The sequence below is a fragment of the Pteropus alecto genome, unplaced genomic scaffold, assembly GCF_000325575.1.
Source record: "Pteropus alecto unplaced genomic scaffold, ASM32557v1 scaffold16, whole genome shotgun sequence".
Lineage (NCBI taxonomy): Eukaryota > Metazoa > Chordata > Mammalia > Chiroptera > Pteropodidae > Pteropus > Pteropus alecto.
Genome location: NW_006438867.1, coordinates 457,645 through 482,507, shown reverse-complemented (window position 1 = coordinate 482,507; position 24,863 = coordinate 457,645). Strand labels below are relative to the sequence as shown.

The 24,863-nt window shown below is 38.3% G+C and overlaps 1 protein-coding gene, 1 non-coding gene and 1 pseudogene across 2 annotated transcripts in view; 2 read left to right on the top strand and 1 right to left on the bottom strand.

Annotated features, from left to right (window-relative positions):
* Window positions 1–1,522: 1,522 nt before the first annotated feature.
* LOC102897288 lies at window positions 1,523–2,972 on the bottom strand (annotated as a pseudogene).
* An 8,547-nt stretch (window positions 2,973–11,519) lies between these two features.
* The window catches only part of FREM2 (FRAS1 related extracellular matrix protein 2), a 268,872-nt gene continuing 255,528 nt past the window's right edge, over window positions 11,520–24,863 (top strand). The window contains exons 1-2 of the mRNA XM_006915781.3: window positions 11,520–16,975; window positions 22,712–22,801. Coding sequence (XP_006915843.1) covers window positions 11,794–16,975; window positions 22,712–22,801 — 5,272 coding nt within the window. The 5' untranslated portion in view covers window positions 11,520–11,793. The remainder of the gene's footprint in view (window positions 16,976–22,711; window positions 22,802–24,863) is intronic.
* LOC112482940 lies at window positions 24,820–24,862 on the top strand. The gene has a single exon (XR_003047456.1). It is a non-coding gene; the product is annotated as a U7 small nuclear RNA (small nuclear RNA).

Genomic DNA, 24,863 nt, shown 5'->3' with positions numbered 1-24,863 from the left:
CTATAAAGATATATGCACCCCAATGTTCATTCCAGTATTATTCACGGTGGCCAAGACATGGAAACAACTGAAGTATCTTTCGATAAATGATTATATAAAGAAGATGTGGTAAATATATACAATGGAATATTACTCAGCCATAAGGAGAGATGAATTACTGCCATTTGTGACAACATGGATAGATCTTGAGATAATCATGCTAGGTGAAATAAGTCAGATGGAAAGGGTTGAGAACCATATGATTACACTCATATGTGAAATATAAATCTAAAAGCAACAAACAAATAAGACATAAAACAAACTCAGAAACACCATCAGTTTAGTAGTTACTAGAGAAAAAGGAAGGAGTCGGATTGGTGGATAAGAGTAAAAAAGATCAAATATATGGTGACGGATGGAGATTTGACTTTGGGTGGTGAACACATAATGCAATATACAGATAACATATTATTAATTGTACACTTGACACCTGTATAATTTTATTAATCTATGTCACCCCTAAGAAAATAAAGAAATAAAAAAATAATTTTGTACTGTATAGTTTCATTGGGTCTTAAATAGTTTCTCTAGCTGGAAAAATGAGTATTTTGTGTTCTTTAAGAAACTAGTATATATAAATGAACTGCTACATGTTTAGTTAAACTTTGACAAAAGCTAAAGATGAAGCTTTTGGGTGCTTCTACAATGCAAGATATGCACTTATATATTCATATAGTGAAGGGATGGAATGGTAGAGATACATGCAATCCTTTGCAAATCATAAGATATTCTAATGGAAAATAAAAACCTGACACTAACAATTGTTTAAAAGAGAAAAGAACCAAAGTCAAGAAAAATGTTGAATATCTACTTTTAAAAAGAGAGAAGTATAATACAACACAAAAATGAGACCTAGAAATTCTAAAAACACTAATTTTAATGTTCTAAAAGACAAAAAAAAGTGATAGGTAGAAGTGAGGAAGCTGTAACAAAATTGAACACAACACGATTTGACCTCATAAAATTTTACAAGCCTTCATATTTATAATAATACATTAATGCCCAAAATGTAAAAAATACAAAGTATGATTTTCTTCCTTAGATTTATAATAAACTTCTGTTTAATACATTTACGTTTATAAGCCTTCTCTCTTGAACAACATATACTATAGAAGTACATGCGTACCAATATTTTATCATGAGAATTTTAGTTTTCATCTCATACTAGTGTCTTGCCTTTCTACCCATAGCTATATAAATATGATTTCCATTATATAGCACTTAAGGCCTTTCTATTGATAAATTTTAATCAACATATTACATTAAAAAACCTTGATTTTCAAAATAAATTGTTTTAGTACTATAGCATGATGGGTTTAATTGAATAGTTGAAGGATAAAATGGTAAATACATTGTACTATTTAAACTATTTCAGAGCTGCAGGAAAATGTTTGATATTTAAAATATAATCAAGATGAGACCGCATAGTCATGAGCAGTAAAATACTAGAAAACAGTGAGTGAATAAATAAGATGATTTTTCATCAGTGGCCATTCATTATTTTGTTATTAGGAACCTGGAAGATATTGTCTTCTTTGAGTTTCAAATATTCTGGTAAATCTAGTTGTTTCTTAGTTTCCTCAATGTCACCTTGAATTGTTGAAACAAGTGACTCTAAAAAATCAAAGTTCTTTTCTGATCTGAGATAGTCATAGTTGACCACATTGAGAGTTTCCCCATAGAAGTCTTCTTTGAAAGTATGCATGATATGAGTTTCCAAGGACTTTTTATTATTCTTATAGTATGAGTTCCATCCTATGCTCACTGCCATCTTATGAACATCACTTCCAACACTGTTCAGCCATAGTAAGTGCCAGGGGATATATCCCCTGGAAGATTATCTACTACTTGCTCAGGAAAGTTAGTTGTGGAGATGCCCAACTGTTTGGAGATGTGGCCAAAGCCCAACACTTGGCCAGGGCAGAAGTAAGGCAGATGCTTCACGATGCTGTCTGCTCGCGATGACTGGAGACAGGCGAGGTGGAGTCGGCATTGAGACGGTGCCCTGGTCCCCGTACTAACAGAGTGGAGCTTTGCTGGCCCTCTGAGCCTGAGCGCAACGGGCCTGGAGGGGCCCGCAACGCCGCAAGCCCCTCATGCTGCTGACCCAACAGAAGCTGCCAGGAGACTCAGAAGCGGCATCTTCACCTCTGCAGCGGCTCTTTCGTAACTTTTTAAATTAATATATTACCATAAACATCTTTATTTATATATAATTTATTTCAACTTTGAATTAGTTGTTAGTATAAATTCTTAAAATTACAGTAACTATTTCAAAAGAATAAAAATATTATCTCACTGGGAACTAATATACTAAAAATAAACTGATTCCTTTCCAACAAGTGTGGTAGCAGTGTATAAACAAACCCTCCATAACTTAGCTTTTCTATTTTTTTTTAATTTTTGTTGTTTTATTTGATTTTCTGAGAATTTAAGAGATAAAAATGAAGCTGGGGATCTTTTCAGTTAATCTCTTTGTGTTGCTTCAAAATATGTTTAGCTGGATAACGTAGCATATTTTACTTTACAATATCCTAGAGATACAAATAATGGAGGCACTATGTTGACAGGCAAGATTGTCTAGTTGAACTCAGTCACTGGAAGTATACAACCTGGGTTCAAATGCCAGCTCAGAAATTTACCAGTTATGAAATCCAAGAAAGCTATTGTGCTTAGGTGAAAGTTAAATGCTGAAATCTAGATAGGAAGCCAGGGGATGGGGAACTGGATTTCGGAGGCCCTGTTACAAATAACAGGGCTGTGCCTTGAGAGAACAATTTGGGAACATGACTTGAGATCCTAGGCAGGGCACTGGCATCTTTCTAAGCCAAGGCTAGAAAATTGCTGAAAATGGGGTCTAGAGATTGATTCATAAATAAAAAAGAAAAGACAATATTTTTGGAAGTTCATAAGTGACCTACCAAAGAAACCATTCTCAAGAATTGATTTATTTTAGATTATTCCTAAGATTGTTTCTCTAGCTAATGACTTTATAACTCTGGTTTGAAACTATTAAAATAAGATCGTTTTCCCCTCTAGAAGTATGTGTACTATTCATCTCATATTAAAATTAGATTGATCTTTTTCTTTTTAATTTAAATTATCCCTTAGATTACTCTGTTTTACAGGACTTAATTCATGTGAGAAGTAGGCAGGAGAGAGTACTGTTTCAGAGGGTCTTCTGTTAAATCTCACTTTATATATCCCAAGGCCACCATAAGTCCTTCAATAGAGGCCTAGCAATAAGAGTCAAAAATAGGATTGCTGTAAGAAATCTACAGAAGTCATTCCATATTTTTTTAATTTAAATCCCAATAAGATAAGAGCTTTTTACTTTATTTGTTCTTTGATTAGTTCTGGGTTCAGCTTAGTGGTGATCTCTTATGTAAACGGTGTTTAAATTCCACTTTATTCTGAGTTCTGTTTGAAAACTTGCAGGTGAAAAATCTATGAATATTAATGCCCCAGGATCACTAGCTTTAAAAAAAAAAACTTAATGTGACACAGTCAAATATTTGGGGGAACTATTTTTAAAGGAGTCAAACCCAGGCTTTTATGCAAAACCTTAAATGGCACTGAGTTCTTATTGCTGGCTCAGCTCAGGCTTATGCAGCCACAGTGACTTGGACTTAAAATTTCTTAAAAGTATAAAATAGCATATTTCAGAATGTAGAAAAAAAAGCAAATAGTAGACTACTCGAATTCTAATTTATTTCATTTTATTTCATCCAATTTAATTCTGGTTGTCAATAATTGTATGAACTTGAAAAAATTACTGAACCCTGCCATGTATCAGTTTTCTCAAATATAAAATGGTAATCAGTTACGCTGCACAGCGATTGTATTTGGCTCCCTCAAATGTGAACTTCTTTCTTCTAAGTGAGAAATTCCCATAGTATAAATTTTAGTGATAGGCTAGTCACTCAATACCAAGAGACCAAAAGGCCAGAAACACACTTCCCCAGTGCCTTTGGCAACAAAGATGTGGGACCATGACTTAAGCTTGGATAATCCAGTCCTGGCTGGACTTTTGAATTTATAGTGACAGAGAGAAAATTCATTTTATCTGTGGCTACAGTGATATCCCGAAGCCAAACAGCAGAGGCAGTGGTTGCAGAGCGAGTGACTCATACCCAGTGCTGGCCTTAATGGGAGAGCTACTCTCAGGGTCTGGTGTCCAGCAATGGCTGCAGTGCCATTTCCAACAGACCATTACCAAGCAGAAACTTTGTTTCTGGAAGCTTAGGCTTTTTGGTTCACATTCACATTTCTGAGTGTTATGGTACATACCACCTTCTCAGAAATTATGAGAGCTACCCAATATCTTTTTATTTTCTGTTTGCTTAATTCAGCCAGTCAGTTTCTGTTATTTCTAAGAAAACTGAATAATATACCTGGCTACCTTGCAAAACTGTTGTGAAATCTGAGTTGTTTCAAGGGAAATTCCTTGAGAAAGAATAAAATGTGATCTAATTTCATGTAATGAGTATTTATTAAGGTGTTTATGGAGGTAAAGCATGAGCAAGATTCATTCTTGTGTGCTCAAGATGCTTTCAAATAGTGAAGGTTACAAAAACAACAGATGACTATAACACTATATACATTGAGTGATCCCTTAAGAGAAATACAGCAGGGTATGAGGTGCAGGGTGAAGAGGGTAGTGAAATAGAGTCAAAAGATGCATTGCTTGCACTAAGATGAGTAGATGAATGAAGAGTCCATGGCAGAGGGAGTATTTGACATCATCCTTAAAAGTTGAAATGGAGCTTAAGGTAGAATACAGACAGTAGCTTTGCAGTAGAAGTCAGAAATCATTTTCCTTTCCAATTCCACTCTTAGATCTCAAACTCTTTGATTCAGTTTTCTCACCTATGAAATGAGGAAGTTACAGTAAATGGTCTATAAAGTTCTTATAGTCCTTGAATTTCTGATTGATTCCCATGGGTAGATAAGGAGAACATAGCAGGTAAAAGGAGCATGGTGAACTAAAAAGTCAAGGCAAAAATGTTAGATGAGCAAAGACTTAGAAGCAAGACAGTAAGTTCAATCCCAAAACAGTGTGTAGTTTAACATGGAATATAAAGATGAAAAGAGTGTATATCATCTGATAGGCAATGGAAAGCCAGAAAAGATTTTAGCAAAATACTATGATAAAATATAGACCTTTTTTTTTTTTTTTTTTTTTACGTCTAGAGTAATGTATATGATGGCAAATGCAACAGCAGTGGATTTTAAGAAATCTAAATGAAAAATAATGATAAACTGAACTAAGACTATGATAGCAATGGAAAGAGGACAGTTGTGAAAAAACTGCTGGAAATAGATTCTCTCCAATTCAGTAACTGATTTCAGAGAATGAGGGACTTGTGGTCAAGATAACTAGAAGGGTAAAAGTCACCCTATAGGAGGTTTATAAATCTGGTAAGAAAGTTGAAATAGATCATTCAGAAGAAGAGAGATGTGAGGACCTAGCAAAATGGTATAAATGACAGAGGCTATGTTTACCATCTCTTGCGACCACATCAGAGTTGTGCTGGAAACATGAAGCAAACAGCAGGCAGAGTCACCTGGGGCCTAGATGAACAGAAACCCTAGGCAGGGAAATAAGAAATCACTCTGCTATGGTTGGAGGTAGAAGAGGGCAAAGATGCGAGGCTACTTGGTCCCCAGCGGCTGAGTGGGACAGAGGCTATGGCAGTTGCAGACATCCCTCTTAAAGGGGCCATGTATACAAAAGGACTTTCACAGTGATGAACCTACTTGCTATGAGCACCAGCACCAGGTCAGCAGTTCGGGGGGCACCAGGACCTTACAGGGGGACACTGAGTTGTTGGAGCGAGGGCCAGAGGTGAGGCTTTGTCACGGGCATAAATGCTGCCAGTATCCATTGCTCTTCTGTTGAGTCCTTGCGATGACGTAGCTGAGACATCATCAAACTGGATAACAGAGGTCACTGGACCTAGGGTATTCCCTGAAACTCCAACTCCCCCAACTCATGGCCCTACCCAAGCTACATCCACTTGTGTCCTTGGCAAGTCCTATGCCCCTTGCTGACCAGCTCCAAGACTCACACTGTTGGCACCTGGCCTCGGTTTCTGGCATAGCCTCTAGAGGCAACTGTAAGGAAAGCATCTGTGGATTGCTTGCTGAATCTTAACAGGTGGCCCCAAAAGGGTAGAAGCTGGGGCTAAACTTGACCTGCAGCTAAACCCCTCTCAGGAGTGTGCCACTGAACACCTACTACACAAAGCCATGCTAATAAAACTGGGAGACTTAGAAGCTTTCCTAGTACATAGGAATGGACACAGAAAGGCAGCTAAAATGGGAAGACAAGGAAGCAGAAACCATATGAGAGTACAAAACAGCTCCAGGAATAATGGAGTCAAGCAGTTTAACAGATGCAGAGTTCAAAACACTGGTTATAAAGATGCTCAATGAACTTAGGGGAAGTGTAGATGAATTTAGTGAGAGCTTTAACAAAAAGATAAAAAACATAAAAATGGAAATGGAAATTATAAAAGGGAGCCAGTCAGAAATGAAGAATACATGATCTGAAATGAAGAGTATATTAGAGGGAATCAAAAGAGTGGATGAAAAAGAGGATCGAACCAGTGATACAGAGGGTAAGGAAGCCAAGGACACACAATCAGAATGGTAAGAAAAAAAGAAGCCAAGAATATAATAATAATTTAAGGGGCCTATGGGACAAAATTGAATGTAACAACATCTGCATCATAGCAGTACCTGAAGGAGGAGAGAATAAGAAGTTGAAAACCTATTTAAAGAAATAATGATGGAAAACTTCTCTAACCTCAGAGAGTCCCAAGAAAGATGAACCCAAAGAGGCTCACATCAAGACACATCATAATTAAAATGTCAAAGCTTAAAGACAAAGAGAGAATCTTAAGAGCAGCGAGAGAAAAGAAGTTAGCTACCTACAAGGGAACACCAGAAGACTGGCAGATGATTTCTCAAAAAAAAAAAAAACTTCGCAAGACAGAAGAGATTGGCAGGACATATTCAACTTAATGAAAACCCAGGATCTACAACCAAGAATACTTTATCCAGCAAAGTTATCATTTAGAGTCCAAAGATAGAAAAGAGTTTCCCAGACAATAATAAGCTGAAGGAATTCATCAACAACAAGCCGGTATTACAGGAAATGTTGGAGGGAAGAAAAAAAGAAGAAAAAACATGTATCAAAAACATGAATAAAGAATGGTAATAACTACATATTTATCAACAAGTACCTCAAATAGAATATAATTAAGTGTTCCAACCAAAAGATAGAGTGACTGAATGGATAAGAAAACAAGACCCCTACATATGCTGCCTATAAAAGACTCACTTCAGAGTTAAAGACACACAGAGACTAAAAAGAAGGATATAGAAAAAGATAATTGCTTTGATAGACCTAGAGTGTACTGTGCTGAATGAAGTCAAATAAAGACAAATATCACATGATTTCATATAGATGTGGAATCTAAAGAACAAAATAAATAACAACAACAACAAAAACAGAAACAAACTTATAGATACAGAGAACATTTTGAGGGCCACTTGATGGGAGGGGTCGGGGGGATGGTGAAAAAGGGCAAAAGGATTAGGAAGTACACATGGATAGTTACAATATAGTCATGAAGATATAAAGTGTATCATAAGGAAAATAGTCAACAATGTGATAATCAACATGTAAGGAGAAGAGAGATACTAGATTTACTGGGGTGACCCCTGTGACTTATATAGATCTCTACTAATGCTGTACAACTGAAACTAATATATTATTGTATGGCAACTATAATTGAAAAAACTCATTATTGTATGGCAACTATAATTGAAAAAACTCATTATACACTGTAAAAATGAACAACTAATAGTCTATTATATTTCAATAAAGCTGTAAAAATGAAAAAAAGAGAGAGACGTGCATAGTTTAAAGGGGTATTGCTATTGAGGGAGATTTTTCTACAAAATAGAAAAAATTAGCAATAATTTTACCAAAAAAGAGGCAAGTAAAAAGATTGGAAATACAAGTAAGAGGGGAAAACTAATAAAACACTTAACAGATATAATTAACATATTTTTATTTACTATGAACGTAATCAAATATTTCAGTCTTTCGGTAATAAAATACTAAGAAATAAGTCCAGAAAACAAGTTGAGAAGAATCAAAGAGAAACTGAGTTTTCAATCTTTATTTGTAAAAATTTGGAATACAGTTATAGATAGATAGATGATAAATAGATGATAGATAAATAGATAGATAGACAGACCCGTATATTTACAGATATAGAAAAGTGTTTGAAAACAATGACCATTCTTCTTCATTTTCACTTTGCATATATACATATATATAAATACATATACATTTTGTTATATCATCTTTTCAATAACTTTATGAGGATAGTCAAGGCAATATTTTCACCTTTTCTACTTTTCCCCAATCACATTTTTAGAGATGCATCTCCAAGTTCCAAGCAAGCAAGTGAGAAAGCCAGCTTCATAACAACTGGCTCTCAGTCCAGTGTTCTCTCTTCTTCCCCATAGTAGATGCCTATCTGAACATAGCTTTGTCTGGAAAATCTGGTTGTTTGTGATGCTATGTGTATCACTTAATTATAGATCCATCTTGAAAATTCACGTATCCTCAGAGTAAAATTTAATTTAATCTTATATTGCTACATTTTTATTTTAGTTTTCTTGTTGGTTAAAAAAAATAGTTTCTTAATAGTTTCTTTAAAAAGTTTCTTAATGCAAGCTACCCACATCAATTAATGCAAATGTTGTTCTATCTGTTTTAAAAAAAGAATAATTGATCCATTGGTAAAGGGCATGAGCTCTGAGTTCAGTTTTCTAAATTAGTAGTAGTGACACATTTTTTTACTAACAGAGTCAGTCTTTCTGACAAGAATGAGAACTACTGCCTCTGACCACAGAACATTATCATTAATAATATTTATTTTCCGATGAGAATTTAATATTCACTATTTTATCAATAATCATAATGCAAAATATATTTAAGCATGTAACAACATGTTATTTTCTATGTGATTTTAAAAAACAGCAACAAATAAATAAGACATTTACCCCCCAAAATAATAATTCTTAAGAATCACTCCATCACTTCAATCAAGGCAGGCTAAATTAAAAAGTCAAAAAATATGTGTTTCTTGATTTCCTTAAAAATAAATGGAGACTTCTATTCTTCTTACCACAAAACAAAATATAGAACTCTGTCCATGCATATTTCAAATGCTGATCTTATTTTTCATTTTGGCTTGCAAGTCAGAATTGGACTTTAAAAGGAAGAAAGGAAAACTCCAGAGCCACTTGAGAAGCCATAGGAGTAGGCTGTTGGTCTGGTTCTGGTCAGAACACACCCAGAGTCACAATGCCTGAATAAGGGCCACTTCCAGTTGTCATTTTTCAATTAAAACACATACCCAGAATTTGAAATATCATATATAAAACATCGTATTCTGAAATTGATATTCTATTTCACTTGGCATCTTCCTATTTGTTTTACTTGTAAAAAGGAAATAATAGGATTTTTCTTTTCACTGCAATTTGAATTCTATATGAAATAATAAATAAGCATAAGCTATAAAATAATAATGCTAAAGCAAATTGGAAATTAAGAGTTGAATGGGGTTTTCTCATATGTTGATCATATTGGCCACATCCCTTCTATGTTCCTGAATGTTTATTTTACACTAAATTGTGAAATGTATTCATCAATTGTAAAGGGGAGTTAAAAGTTCCCCCACAGTACAAAATATATAGAATAAACTCAATATGAATTTAATTAACTAAATGTTTTTTTTTAGATGAGTGTTTCTTTTTAAGTCTCTCTCTCTCCTCTCTCTCTCTCTCTCTCCCTCTCTCTCTCTCTCTCTCTCTCTCTCTCTCTCTCTCTCTCTCCTCTTTTCTTTTTGAAAAATTTCAGAACTTTTCACCTCTTGATTCCCAGGGACAGACACTGCCTCTTGATTCCCAGGGACAGGCTTCCTGGAGCACAATTTAATATCACCCAGTAACGCTTATGTACAGAGGCAGTGGCCTGGGAAATAGGTCTCCGTGTGTCAGGAAGGTATCAAAATCCTGGACTGGAGGAGATCAGGCCAAAGTCACAAAAGGATTAAATGGATAAATGCTTCTTACTGAAAAGTGCCCACATATGCATCTTATATCTTCATTTTAGGCTGAAATTTAAAAGGACATAAGTTTCTTACACTTCTTTCTTTCCCAAATCTAAACTATCTTTAAGCAGAAAAGGGGCAGGATGACCATTGTTCCAATTCTATAGTCCAATTAATAATCTGATTATTATTTTTGGAGAGAAAAGAACATTACCTAATGAAACATTTTGGTCAGTATAAGCAAGACTGCTCAAGGAACTAATCTGAAAATGGTCGAGTTTTAACTGTGAAGGCTTTGGGGGGAGGGGGGCACGGGGGAGGAAGGGTAGTTAGAAAATCTTTCAGGGAATCTACACACTTCAAAAACCAGACAAACACAAGAGGGCAGGAAGAGATAAAGCTCTGACTTCGAAAACCAGCTGACTGAAATGCGAGCTAATAATCTATTTTAGTTCTCCCTCCGGATATTAATTCTGTTGGCATGCAAAGAAATGTGATGCTGACAAATGGGTTTAGTTTGTACTTGGTTTAATTACTGCGAGGACAACAGGAACGTCTCTAATGACAGCTACATCAGCGCCGGCTTTGGAAGAGCCTGGGGCTACATTCCCTAAAACGTACTCTTTAGTGCTAGTCGCGCGATTACTATCAGACTACATTTCTCACGCATTCCAAATACCCTTTTTTTACTTTTATTCTGTGAACTTTGTAAAGGAGGGGCTTGTTATAAACTCGGCAATCCAAGTGTAATTTACGAGGAAATTACACCCCACTGTAATTTACGAGGAAACGGCCGCGTGGGGAGGAATCTGCTCTACCATTGTCTTTTTATTTCAGCTGTCCTTTTGCAAATATGCCTTTAGAGTTTCCTCCCAAACTGCAAACTGCTCCGGGTTTCTATTCAAACTCAAGCGACACTGCATATAATTTTCTTCTTGGGTTTGCAAGTTTCGGTGAGAACCCCTTACGCTGGATTCCACTGACTTTGGGGGATGGGAGCTAAAATGGGTAATTCTGCATCGAAGGCTGCTGAAGAAGTGAATCTAGCCCAGCGGCTCACAGCCCAGAGCGCAGCAGCCCTAGCAGCCTAGAGTGGAGCGCGAGCAAGGGAGGGCAGCTCCAGGCCTCGCGTCCCCTCACTTTCAAGACAGTCTTTTGAGTCTTCTACCTCCTCCCTTTTCGGCGCTTTCCCCGCCTCCGCCTCTACCAGTTGATTGGCAGAAATCTCTATCCAACCCACAACTCCGGGCCTCCTTCTGGGACCAACGATTGGTTTCCTGGAGGACGAGAGTTAAGGGGGTGCAGGGGGAGGGATTTCCCTCAAAGCCCAGGATCCCGGGACTTGGGAAAGAGGAGTGGTGCCACTCAGTTCTCCGCGACCCTGAACAGCGAGTGGCTGAGGCCGACGCGCCATAAGGACTTGTCCTCTGCTGCAGCTACAGTCCAGACCGCACCACGCAACTTTTCCACCTTTCTGGCCCAGCCTCCGCTACAGCAAAACCCTGTGCAGACAGAGAGCGGAGTTCCTGGCTCTTTCCGGAGTAGTATCTTGCTCTCTGCCCAGGGACTGGCTGCGCGCTCTCAGGCTGACCTGTCGGAGCCCTACACCTAGACCATGCACTCAGCCAGGGCCCCCAGGATCGCCTCCTGCGCGCTCGGGGCAGCCAAATGCATCAGTTTTCAACCGACGGCTTCGCCTCCGCCGCGGGTCCGGCTGATACTGCTGCTGTTGCTCCTCCTGTCACTGGTAAGCCGCGTTCGGGCACAGCCCGATGCCCCTGGTAGGGCGTTGCTGTCCTCGGATCTCGTGGGGGTTGCAGGAGTCCCCGCCGAAGAGGCTATAGTGATGGCGAACCGTGGACTCCGAGTACCCTTTGGCCGTGAGGTCTGGCTGGATCCACTGCACGACCTGGTGTTGCAGGTGCAGCCAGGGGACCGCTGCGCGGTGACCGTGCTAGATAACGATGCGCTGGCCCAGCGACCCGGCCACCTGAGTCCTAAGCGCTTCCCGTGCGACTTTGGCCCTGGAGAGGTGAGCTACTCTCACCTAGGCGCGCGGAGCCCGTCGCGAGATCGCGTCCCGCTGCAGCTGCGCTATGATGCTGGAGGAGGGACGGCAGTGCTACCCTTGGTGCTAGAGGTGGAGGTAGTCTTCACTCAGCTGGAAGTTGTGATTCGAAACTTGCCCCTGGTCGTGGAGGAGCTGCTGGGGACCAGCAATGCCCTGGACGCGCGGAGCCTGGAGTTTGCCTACCAGCCCGAGACTGAGGAGTGTCGTGTGGGCATCCCGTCTGGCTTGGGCGCGCTGCCTCGTTATGGGGAACTCCTCCACTACCCCCAGGTCCCAGGACGCGACAGTGAGTGGGGCGCCCGGAAGCCTCTCCTTATGGACTGCAAAGCTTTCCAGGAGCTAGGTGTGCGGTACCGCCACACAGCCCTCAGTCGCTCACCAAACAGGGACTGGGTGCCCATGGTGGTGGAGCTGCGCTCTCGAGGGTCTCCTGTGGGCAGCCCTGCTTTGAAACACGAGCACTTCCAGGTGCTGGTGAGAATCCGAGGAGGGGTCGAGAACACCGCACCCAAGCCCAGTTTTGTGGCCATGATGATGATGGAGGTGGACCAGTTTGTACTGACTGCCCTGACCCCAGACATGCTGGCAGCTGAGGATGCTGAGTCAACCCCTGACTTGTTGATCTTCAACCTCACCTCTCCATTCCAGCCTGGCCAGGGCTACCTAGTGAGCACTGATGACCGAAGTCTTCCCCTCTCCTCCTTTACACAGAGAGACTTGAGCCTCCTGAAGATTGCCTACCAGCCACCCTCTGAGGACTCTAACCAGGAACGTCTCTTTGAATTGGAGTTAGAGGTAGTGGACCCGGAAGGAGCAGCCTCAGATCCTTTTGCCTTCATGGTGGTGGTGAAGCCCATGAACACTCTGGCTCCTGTAGTCACTCGGAATACTGGCCTCATTCTCTATGAGGGCCAGTCTCGGCCCCTCACAGGCCCTGCAGGCAGTGGACCACAAAATTTGGTCATCAGCGATGAGGATGACCTAGAGGCAGTGCAGCTAGAGGTAGTGGCTGGGCTCCAGCATGGTCATCTTGTCCTTCTAGGTGCCTCCAGTGGCAAATCTGCCCCTAAGACCTTTACAGCAGCTGAGCTAGCAGCTGGCCAGGTAGTTTACCATCATGATGACAAAGATGGCTCACTGAATGACAATCTGGTGCTTCGAATGGTGGATGGAGGACGCAGACACCAGGTGCAGTTTCTGTTCCCTATCACCTTAGTACCTGTGGATGACCAGCCACCAGTCCTCAATGCCAACACTGGGCTGACACTGTCAGAGGGTGAAACAGTGCCCATCCTACCTTTTGCTCTAAGTGCGACTGACATGGACTCAGATGACTCTCTGCTGCTTTTTGGGCTGGAATCTCCCTCAACTACAGGGCATCTGCTTCTCCGCCAAGCACATCCTCCCCATGAGGTAGAGGACCTTATCAGGAACCCTTGGAGAAAACAGGGAGTATTCTATGAGAAAATAGTGACAGAGTGGCAGCAGCAGGACATAATGGAAGGGAGGCTGTTCTATAAGCACTTTGGGCCCCATAGACCTGGGCCAGTGATGGATCAGTTCACATTTCGAGTCCAGGATAACCATGACCCCCCTAATCAGTCTGGGCTACAGAGGTTTGTGATTCGCATTTATCCTGTGGATCGCCTCCCTCCAGAATTGGGCAGTGGCTGTCCCCTTCGGATGATAGTGAAGGAATCCCAGATAACACCACTAAGGAAGAAGTGGCTGCGCTATACTGACCTAGACACAGATGACCGAGAACTACATTACACAGTGACTCAGCCTCCAATGGACACAGATGAAAACCACTCACCAGCTCCACTGGGCACCTTGGTCCTGACTGACAACTCTTCTGTTGTGGTGACCCACTTTACCCAAGCCCAGATCAACCACCATAAAATTGCTTACAGACCTCCAGATCAAGAACTAGGAGTGGCTGCCCGAGTGGCCCAGTTCCAATTCCAGGTGGAGGACCGAGCTGGGAATGTAGCTCCAGGCACCTTCACCCTTTACTTGCAGCCAGAGGACAACCAGCCACCTGAGATTCTAAACACTGGCTTCACTATTCAGGAGAAGGGACACCACATCCTGAGTGAGTCTGAGTTAAGTGTGAATGATGTAGACACTGATGTAGCCCACATCTCTTTTACTCTAACACAGGCACCCAAACATGGTCACATAAGGGTATCTGGACAGATACTGCATGTAGGTGGGATTTTCCACTTGGAGGACATAAAACAGGGTCGGATTTCCTATGACCATAACGGGGATGAGTCCCCGACTGATAGCTGCTCCTTGGAGGTCAGTGACAGACACCATGTGGTGCCCATCACTCTGAGAGTGAATGTGCGGCCAGTGGATGATGAGGTGCCCATGCTGAGACTTCCTGCAGGTACTCTGGGGTCCTATCTAGATGTTTTAGAAAATGGGGCTACAGAAATCACTGCCAGTGTTATCAAGGGGACTGATGAGGGCACCGATGATTTAATGTTGACTTTCCTCTTGGAAGATCCACCCTTACATGGAGAAATCCTGGTCAATGGAGTTTCAGCAGAGCAGTTTACCCAAAAAGACATCCTGGAAGGCTCTATTGTCTATGCCCACACCGGCGGTGAGATAGGCCTATTGCCCAAAGAGGACTCTTTTAACCTGAGCCTGTCAGATATGTCTCAAGAATGGAGAATAGGTGGCAATACTATCCAAGGAGTTACCATATGGGTGACCATCCTTCCTGTCGACAGCCAGGCCCCAGAAATTTCTGTGGGTGAACAGTTTATAGTAATGGAAGGTGATAAAAGTGTTATAACCTCAATGCATATAAATGCTAAAGATGTTGATTCCCTAAATGATGACATCTTGTGCACTATAATTATTCAGCCTATCTCAGGTTATGTAGAAAACATTTCTCCAGCACCAGGCTCTGAAAAATCAAGAGCAGGAATTGCCATAAGTGCCTTCACCCTGAAAGATCTCAGGCAGGGCCATATTAACTACGTCCAGAGTGTCCATAAAGGAGTGGAACCTGTGGAAGATAGATTTATATTTCGTTGTTCTGATGGCATTAACTTTTCAGAGAGACATTTTTTCCCCATTGTAATCATTCCCACCAATGATGAACAGCCAGAAATATTTGTGAGAGAATTTATGGTGATGGAAGGCATGAGTCTGGTGGTCGACACGCCCATTCTCAATGCTGCTGATGCTGATATTCCCCCGGATGATCTAACTTTCACTCTTACTCAATTTCCTACTCATGGTCACATCATGAACCAGCTGATAAATGGCACAGTTTTAGTTGAAAGTTTCACCTTGGACCAGATCATAGAGAGTTCCAGCATTATTTATGAGCACGATGACTCTGAGACCCAGGAAGATAGTTTTGTGATTAAACTAACAGATGGTAAGCATTCTGTGGAAAAGATGGTCCTCATTATGGTTATCCCTGTCGATGATGAGACCCCTAGAATGGCCATTAATAATGGACTAGACATAGAAATTGGAGAAACCAAAATTATAAACAACAAAATATTAATGGCAACTGATTTAGATTCTAAAGACAAATCCTTGGTTTATATTATTCGTTATGGGCCAGGACATGGCCTATTACAAAGACAAAAACCTACAGGTGCCTTTGAAAATATAACACTGGGCATGAATTTTACCCAGGATGAAGTGGACAGAAACTTAATTCAGTATGTCCATTTTGGGCAAGAGGGCATTCGGGATCTAATTAAGTTCGATGTGACTGATGGAGTAAATGCCCTCATAGATCGCTACTTTTATGTATCTATTGGGAGCATTGACATTGTCTTCCCCGATGTAATAAGTAAGGGAGTATCCTTGAAAGAAGGTGGTAAAGTCATCCTTACAACAGACCTACTGAGCACTAGTGACTTGAACAGTCCTGATGAAAACTTAGTTTTTACCATCACCAGGGCTCCCATGAGAGGCCTCTTGGAATGCACAGATCAAGCTGGAGTGTCCATCACATCTTTCACTCAACTCCAACTGGCTGGCAACAAAATCTACTACATCCACACAGCTGATGATGAGGTAAAAATGGACAGTTTTGAGTTTCAGGTCACTGATGGACGTAACCCTGTCTTTCGGACATTCCGTATCTCTATTAGTGATGTGGACAATAAAAAGCCCGTGCTCACTATCCATAACCTGGTCGTCAGCGAAGGTGAAAACAAGCTGATCACTCCTTTTGAACTCACTATTGAAGACAGAGATACTCCTGACAAACTCCTAAAATTCACTGTCACCCAGATGCCTGTTCATGGTCAGCTCCTACTTAACAATACCAGACCTGCCATGGTTTTTACCAAGCAAGACTTGAATGAAAACTTAATCAGCTACAGGCATGATGGCACTGAGTCAAGTGAAGACAGCTTCTCCTTCACGGTAACTGATGGTTCCCATACAGAATTCTATGTTTTTCCTGATACAGTATTTGAAACAAGAAGACCCCAAGTGATGAAGATCCAGGTCGTAGCTATTGATGATAGTGTCCCCCAAATTGCAGTGAACAAAGGGGCCTCTACACTTCGCACTCTGGCCACTGGCCACTTGGGATTCATGTTCACAAGCAAAATATTGAAAGCGGAAGACAGAGACAGCTTACATTTTTCTCTTAGGTTTATTGTTACAGAGGCCCCTCAACATGGATATCTCCTCAACCTTGGCAAAGGCAACCACAGTGTCACTCAGTTTACACAAGGTATGGTTCAGTTTTCTTTCCTTATAACAAAAGGGCATTCCAGGTCTTATTTCCTGAGGAAATGTCTGTTGCTGAAAACTTTATTAAATAGAACGTCAAATTGGAGTCCAAGAGACAGGAAGGAAAGGGAAATAAAGGGGAGGAAAGGATTCAGGGACTCTCTTTCTTGGGAGAACAGTTCCCTTCTTGTCATATGTCCCACTACAGTGACCTTTATTAGAGAGAGTATTGATGCGTTTTGATAGCAGCAAAGTTTGCTGCCAAAGTGGGAGCCAGACTTTGGTAAATCAAAAAGCAGGCTTTCCAACTCTGCTCTGCTTGCCAGCCTGCCCTCTGAGCAGGCTGTTTTGCTTCCTGCAAATTGTTTATGAAGCATTTTAGCACCTTAGAGAGAGATATGCTTTCTAAATTCTATATATTCAGATTATTATTATCACATGTCATTCAAACAGAGCCTTCAAATTTATATTACTTTGATTAATTTTTAGAGCATTGTTCTAATACCGATACAGTTGTTAGAAACTTTGTAATGAAAATAAAAAGATATATTTCTACTTTGTAAATTTCGTAATTTTTATATTTTATGACAAACACTTGTCCAAAGACAGAAGAGGTAAACATCTATCTAGATTTATAAAAATTATATGTACAAGGCATATTACTATGATACACACAAAGTAAGAGTTTTAGAAGGTATGATGTATAAGAAGACAGTATGTCTGTCACCAAAATATGCATCCACTTTGTTATTAAGAACTTAAAGATATGTTAACAAGATTAATAGTATAAGGAGGAAATTATTTTCTCATTTTAGACCTTTGTCCTATTTCAAACACAATAACAAACACTGGTTTTATCTGCATTAATTTGCATTCTTGAGGCTAAAGCATTTTTCTAACCTGATTTTTCTTTGTGCAGACACAATCTGAGACAGGAAGGGCAGGAGATCTATACAGAGTTACTCAGTGACTGAAGGGAGAAGCCCATTCAAGCCTGCTGGCTTAGAAGTTAGGTCTCTGTTCTCTAGAACATGCAACTTTCATTACAAAAGACTTTGGGCTCCTTTCATGAAAATCTCACTGTGTCAGAATGGAAACCAGATCTACCCTGTGAGGGCTCTGTGGGTAGAGATGGAGTTTTAACCCAAGGGCATCCCAGTGCTAGTGTTCTTTTCATGCTACACTGCTGTGCTCTTAGATAACCAATGTTTTAATAAACATGGATGTCACTGTGTAGTGTTAAAGTGAACCACTTCTCTGTTTTAGATACTGGCAAATACCCCCACACTCCAACCTCCTGATTCTTGGCTGAAAGCCTGAATATATGCTAGGGCCTGCAGGGACAGGAGAACCTCAGAGTGCCAAGTGTCATGCTAGACCAGCAGGAAACTTTTGTGTGAAGGCTTTCTGAGGCTAGAGATGCCATGCAATCTTAGATTGGTTTATTTTCATGGAAAGTGAAGACGATGAAAGGAACATATTAGAGGATAGAAAATGTTACTTCAAATCACTCCTCTGACCAGAAAAAGGAAAATAATTTTAGAAATTTTTTTAAAGGAATTTTTGAAGGAAGGTAGACAAATGATTTAATTTCAATTCTATAAACAAAGTCCAACCGCTCAAAATATTAGACTGTCATTTCTCAAATATAGGGCCCTAAAATTATGCTATTTCATTACAGATTGTTGTTTTATCTCCCACTGACTTGGATTCACCATGATTACTTTTTATGGTCATTTGTAAATGAAGAGTAGTTGTATATTTATTATAAAAAAGTAAAGATAAATTTTTAAGATTACTTTTTAAAAATAAAGTACCAGTAAGAACTCAAGTATTGACTAGGAAAATTGTTGGTATTTAACCACACAGCACTCATTTGAACAAGTTGAGACTGGAGTTTGGTTCGTAGCAGTTATTTATAGAGATTAGATAAATGAGTAAAAGTGGAGAAAGCTCTATCATAGAGCTACCATGGCTGTTCTTCCAGAGTGGGAAATGAAAGTAGTGTCTAGAGTCAGGATTATGCTGCCTTTTTTTTTTTTTTCTGTTTTTGTTTTATTATGAAGGGATAAGCTAAACTATATTTTGATGGATTTTCAATAAACTGAATTAAGTCAATTTAGCACATGTGGTCAGAGAAAGTTATTCTCAAATTAATTGACTAAGTTATCAATAGGAGAACAAAATAATTCATTTCTAAAACATATTAAATTTCATTATCAAGAAAAGATAACAAATTAGGAAAATTAGAGAAATTATTTAGTTATTTCAAACTTTGCCTCTATGCCAAGGTGCCCCTGCTCCCTCCACCCTACATCTAAATCACTTGTCTCAAGTACCTGGATTTTTTTTTTTCATGTGGGAGATAATTTATAAATCACTTTTAGACATTTCCCCAAAGAGTTTAAAGCAGGGTGTGGTTCCAGGCATGTTAATAAACTTAGATATTTTTTTTAATCCCATGGAATGATCGTGTAGGTATACTGAAATATATTTGATGCATGTTTAACATTTAGAAGAAAATCTAGCTAATTAGATATTTACTTAAAGAAGATGACATATTTTGGCTACCAGATTTTTATCTTTTAATACTTTTGTGCCTTAAGAAGTGAGTGTACAAACACACACACACACACACACATACACAGACACATAATATGTTTATGTTATTTTTAGAGGTACCTGTAGAATAATAGCATTGTGATCAAAGTCTTTACTTACTAGAAATTTTTAAAAGTTCCCTTTTTGAACCATGAATTATTAATAGAGTTATAAAAAAAATGAAGTGTTTGTTCCAGCTAATCAATATTGCATGCCGTAACTTGGAGGGGAAATTTGACACCTGACTGTCACATAGCTGCATTCATGTTCTCTTTACTTAAAATTAAAAAAAAAAAAAGGTTTTAAAATTGTTTTGTTTTTTTAATACAATTTGGATTTTTTATTTTTTTTTCCATTTTGATTTTCTACTTTTTCCTTTTTTTTTTCTTTTTCAATTATAATTGACATTCAGTACTATTTTGTATTAGTTTCAGGTGTACAGCATAGTGGTTAGCCATTTATATAACTTACAAAGTGATTCCTCTGATTAGTGTAGTACCCACCTGGCACTAGAGATAGTTATTACAATATTATTGACTATATTCCCTATGCTGTACTTTATATCTCTGTGACTGTTTTGTTAGCTATCAATTTGTATTTCTTAATCTTTTCACCTTTTTTACCGCCCCACTCCAAACCGCTCTCCCATCTGGCAACCATCAGTTGTTTTTGTGTATCTATAAGTCTGTTTCTATTTTGTTTATTTACTTATTTTGTTCCTTAGATTCTGCATGTAAGTGAAATTATGCGGTATTTATCATTCTCTGTCTGAGTTTTTCACTTAGCATAAACCCTCTAGATCCACTCATGTTGTCCCAAATGGTGGGATTTCATTTTTTATGGCCAAATAATATTCCATTGTATATATGTACCACCTCTTCTTTATCCAATCATCTACTGATGGACACTTTAGTTGCGTCCATATCTTAGCTATTGTAAATAACACTGCATTGAACATAGGGGTGCATATATCTTTTCAATTTAGTGTTTTGGACTTTTTTGGATAAATACACAGAAGGAGAATTGCTGGGTATAAAGTAGTTCTATTTTTAATTTTTGAGGAACCTCCAAACTGTTTTCCATAGTGGCTGCATCAGTTTATAATCGTACCATTCCAACACTTGTTGCTTGTTGATTTACTGATGATAGCCATTCTATCATGTGTGAGGTGATATCTCATTGTGGTTTTATTTTGTGTTTCTCTGATGATTAGTGATAGTAAGCATCTTTTCATATGTCTATTGGCCATCTGTATGTCCTCTTGGAAGAAATGTCTATTCAAATCCTCTGCCAATTTTTTATTAACATTCAGTTTTGAGATGGTGATTTTTTTTCAATAAATCTATCTACTAAGTACTATAATTGTTTTTTTTAAAGAAAACATTAATACAGTGAACGAGTGTACTAAACAGTTTTTTTTTCTTTTCTCATAATAGAGCTTTAGATTTTCTTAGAAAATTAAATAAGGAAGGGGTATGCTGAAAAAGGATCTTCCCTACATGACCAGAGGACATTGTCCTTATGTTAATGTTGTGTAGTCAGAGTATAGTTCACTTAATTTCTTACTGATAAATTAAAGGTTGTAAAAGCTAAGAGTTATAAGAGTAAATAGGTTAAGAACCGTGCAGGGAGCCTTACTGCTTATCCTTCAGAAACATCACACATAGGAAGGTAGAGATGCAAGTGTGGTCCTCTAGACTTCAGGGCTCTTTTATTTTAAGTGAAAAATATTTTATCTTTTACTGAATATTAGAACCTCGGCAAAGGACTGTGGGAAGTTAAGCTAAAAAAAAAAAATCCCAGAAATTTTCAATCTTCTGGGAAAGGTAGCCATGCAGAAAGCTAAAAATGACACAAGGCAGAAATTGAGGAAATTATAGTAGAGTTAGAAATGAAATGCTAAGAGAGAATAAAACATTTGAAGTTGCTTCACCTCTGAGTATCTCTATTAGCAAAAAGTTACTATAAACTATTAAATCAGAGTTTCCCCTTCTCATATGTCTGATTATAGGTGAGTCACCTTTCAAAACTGTATGGGCCAAAGTACAGCATACACTTCACATCTGTAAAATGGAACTATAGACATGTATGGAGTAATTTGTTGATTCTAATACCTTGTATTACTTGAGACTATTCTTTTAGAAAATCACTTTTTTATAAATAATGCCTTTAAATTCCATAACATAAACTTATTAGAGGTCTAAGGAGATGGAAAAGCCAAAGAGCACACAAGAGACAAATATTACATACCATTGTTAAAGCAATTTTTTAGCTATGATCTTGATTTTATGTAGCCTTGGAAATAATTCTTTATTCATTGGCCCAGATCAAATAACAGTCTGGTTGAATATCACAGAACAGAGTATTTGTTTTATTATGTTGTCTGTGTGGCACTATTAAAGAGAGGAACTGGTAGAATGGATGAATAAATTTAAAAAATTATATGTTAGTCAATACTAAAAATAAACTATGCCAGTAAAGTTGATAGCTGGAGTAGACAACAGCAAAAAGAGCACGTCTGAGGCAGAATAACTTCCCTATGAAAAAATGTTTAGCTTTTATTAGATGCTCTCTGTTCTAAGTTCTCTCTGACTTTGAGTCATGATAGTTATTTCGATCTGGGATTTTTAAAAAATCTCTTATTTTTTCTTTCAAAAATTGGACTGCTTAAAAACAGCCTGCTAAACCAGGATAGGTAAGAAAGTTAGCTTAAGGGAGAGTAGGGGAACATCTTTTTTCTTAGGGACAATCCTACAGGGAGGCAAAGGGTGTGATTTCAGTAGTGCCAGGAAATCTCCCAAGCCTTAAAATATCTCTCTTTCCACCTGTCATGGAGCCTGACTTTCCATATTTAGGCAGTCGCTCCTTTGGTGCATAAACATGCAAATGCCATTGGAAGGGGAAACACCTTGCTTTTTATTATAACTTAATTCTTACACTCTATTTATCTGTGTAAGGGATCAGATTTCTATAAGACAGCTGAAATCAAGGGGCTTAGAGATATGAGAAATAAGATAGCACTGTTTTCCTTGGGAAAAGGAGATGGTTACAGAAAAGTAACAGCCAATAAAATTTATTCACAAGTCACCAATTTTGCCTTAGTAATTAATCATCTTGTTCTTTGGTTATTTTCTAGCTGACATTGATGATATGAAAATATGCTATATTTTAAGAGAAGGAGCTAATGCCACAAGTGATTTGTTTCATTTTACAGTTGAAGATGGCGGTAAGTATTCCATTCTCCTATTAGTATAAACAAGGAGAGTGACTTTTATTGGTTGCTCTTTGACAACTGTATTACGAGGAACCTGTATCAAGTATCATTTTATGATCATTTGATTTTATACTGAGTAAATTTGGCATTTGCTATAGAAAATCTAACATTCTCCATCTGAAGCAAAATTATTCTGCAATGATTATAGATAAGTGTTCTAGTTATGTTATTTTTGTCTTATGATTTGTAAAGCATGAAAGACAAAGATACATATAAATAGGATCCCATGTCCAGTTGTTCAGATTACGTTTTGCATGAGGCTTCCTGCTTGAGATGACAAGAGAATGTTGGAATTCAGTTCAGCTCCACTCGCAAGCTGTTTTCCTACCCAGGTGTGCCTACTAGAGTGTCTCCACTCAAGTGCAAATTAGAACAAGGTGCCTTTTTCTAATTTGCACAAGGATACTGTGTGACTAATGCTGGTGGATAATATGTTGCATTCACCAAGAAATCAGTGCTAAATAAATGTATGTTTTAATCTCACCAATCTCAGTAAATCTAATGATTTTCTTATTTGAGGGGATTTTATGACCGTCTAGCTAAAATTTTTTTTTGGTGAAGTCTGAAGAATACTGCAGAGAATAGGATATGACCTATAGTCTAAGTCTCTTTAGCAATATTATTGTCATTGCTCCCTCAAAGTTTTGACTGCTGCTCAGGCTCTTCAGCTTTCTTCCTAACTCTAGATTAGGAGGAAAAAATGGCTACTTCTAGGTTGATCATAAAGATGGTTTTTGAGGGTTTTTTGTTTGTTTGTTTGTTGTTGTTGTTGTTGTTGTTGTTGTTTCTCACATGCTCTTCAGAGAAGCAAAAGAACCTTAGGAAGAATGTGTGTTTTGTGAACAGAATACAGGAAGTGAGGGGACATGTGTGAGAGAGAAAAGAGAGGGAGAAAAATAATTCAGATAGAGTCATCCAGTTCCTTATGATGTTTTTAAAATGGCATGCTATTACGTCATCTATCTCAAAAAGATTACATGCTTACCCTTCATATTTTTGAAGCATTAAAATATCATTGGACTTAGCATGATCACAGCTTTGAAAAATTACATTTGCTGGGTGTGTGCCAGAGAGGCAAAAAAATGTTAACTTGGGTTCAACTATTTTCATTTCTACTATCAGATATTTAATACACTTAAGTCCTTTATATTATAGTAATATTTTACTTTTTCCCTTCATTATACACATACACATACACACATAAACACACACACTTACACACACTCTATTATTCTGTACATTTTTTTTCCTTAGCTGGATGGAATGGTAGCAGTTACTTTAAAATTTGGGTCTATATTCAAACTTTGGAAAACATTATGCAGTATCATATTTCAAAATATTAAGTTAGGGATGTCTAGCTGAAGAAACAGTTTGTTTTTGGATTTGCTGAAAATGTGACTGAGTCTCTAAAGACTATGCTTATGGAAATAAGAACTAAATTATTTCAGGAGATTTACCAGAGCTAGTTTTCATGTGAGAGAGCTGTTTTTCTTTACCCTTCTCCTCTCTACTGACATGGCATTACATATGGGGCTCAGAAAAATTCTTGCAAATTATGGAGCAGAATTTGTCTTAATTGCCCTGATATAAAAAAAACTTCTCTTTGATAGAATAAAGAGATCTGCAAGATTAAAAGATTAAAAGTCACATATGTATTTTAAAGTTATTTTAATCTGATACTTTTTTTAAAAAGTTTCTCACAATGCAATATATATGTGCTTTCCTATTAAATTGTACACCTGAAACTTACTGGATTTTGTTAACCAATATCACTATAATAAAAATAAATTTTAAAAAATAAATAAATGAATAATTTCTGCATTGTCTTATAAAATATTCTAATGTTAAAATGAGAAGTGTAATACCATTTAAATTTACAGAGTATCTATAGTGTAATTCTCTGGAAAGTGTGAGGTATTTTGACAAACAAATGAAAAAATATTTGCAATATTTGTGGTAAAAGAAAAACAATGTATTACAGCTCTTTTAGAATTTTTCTAGCAGATTTTCCTCT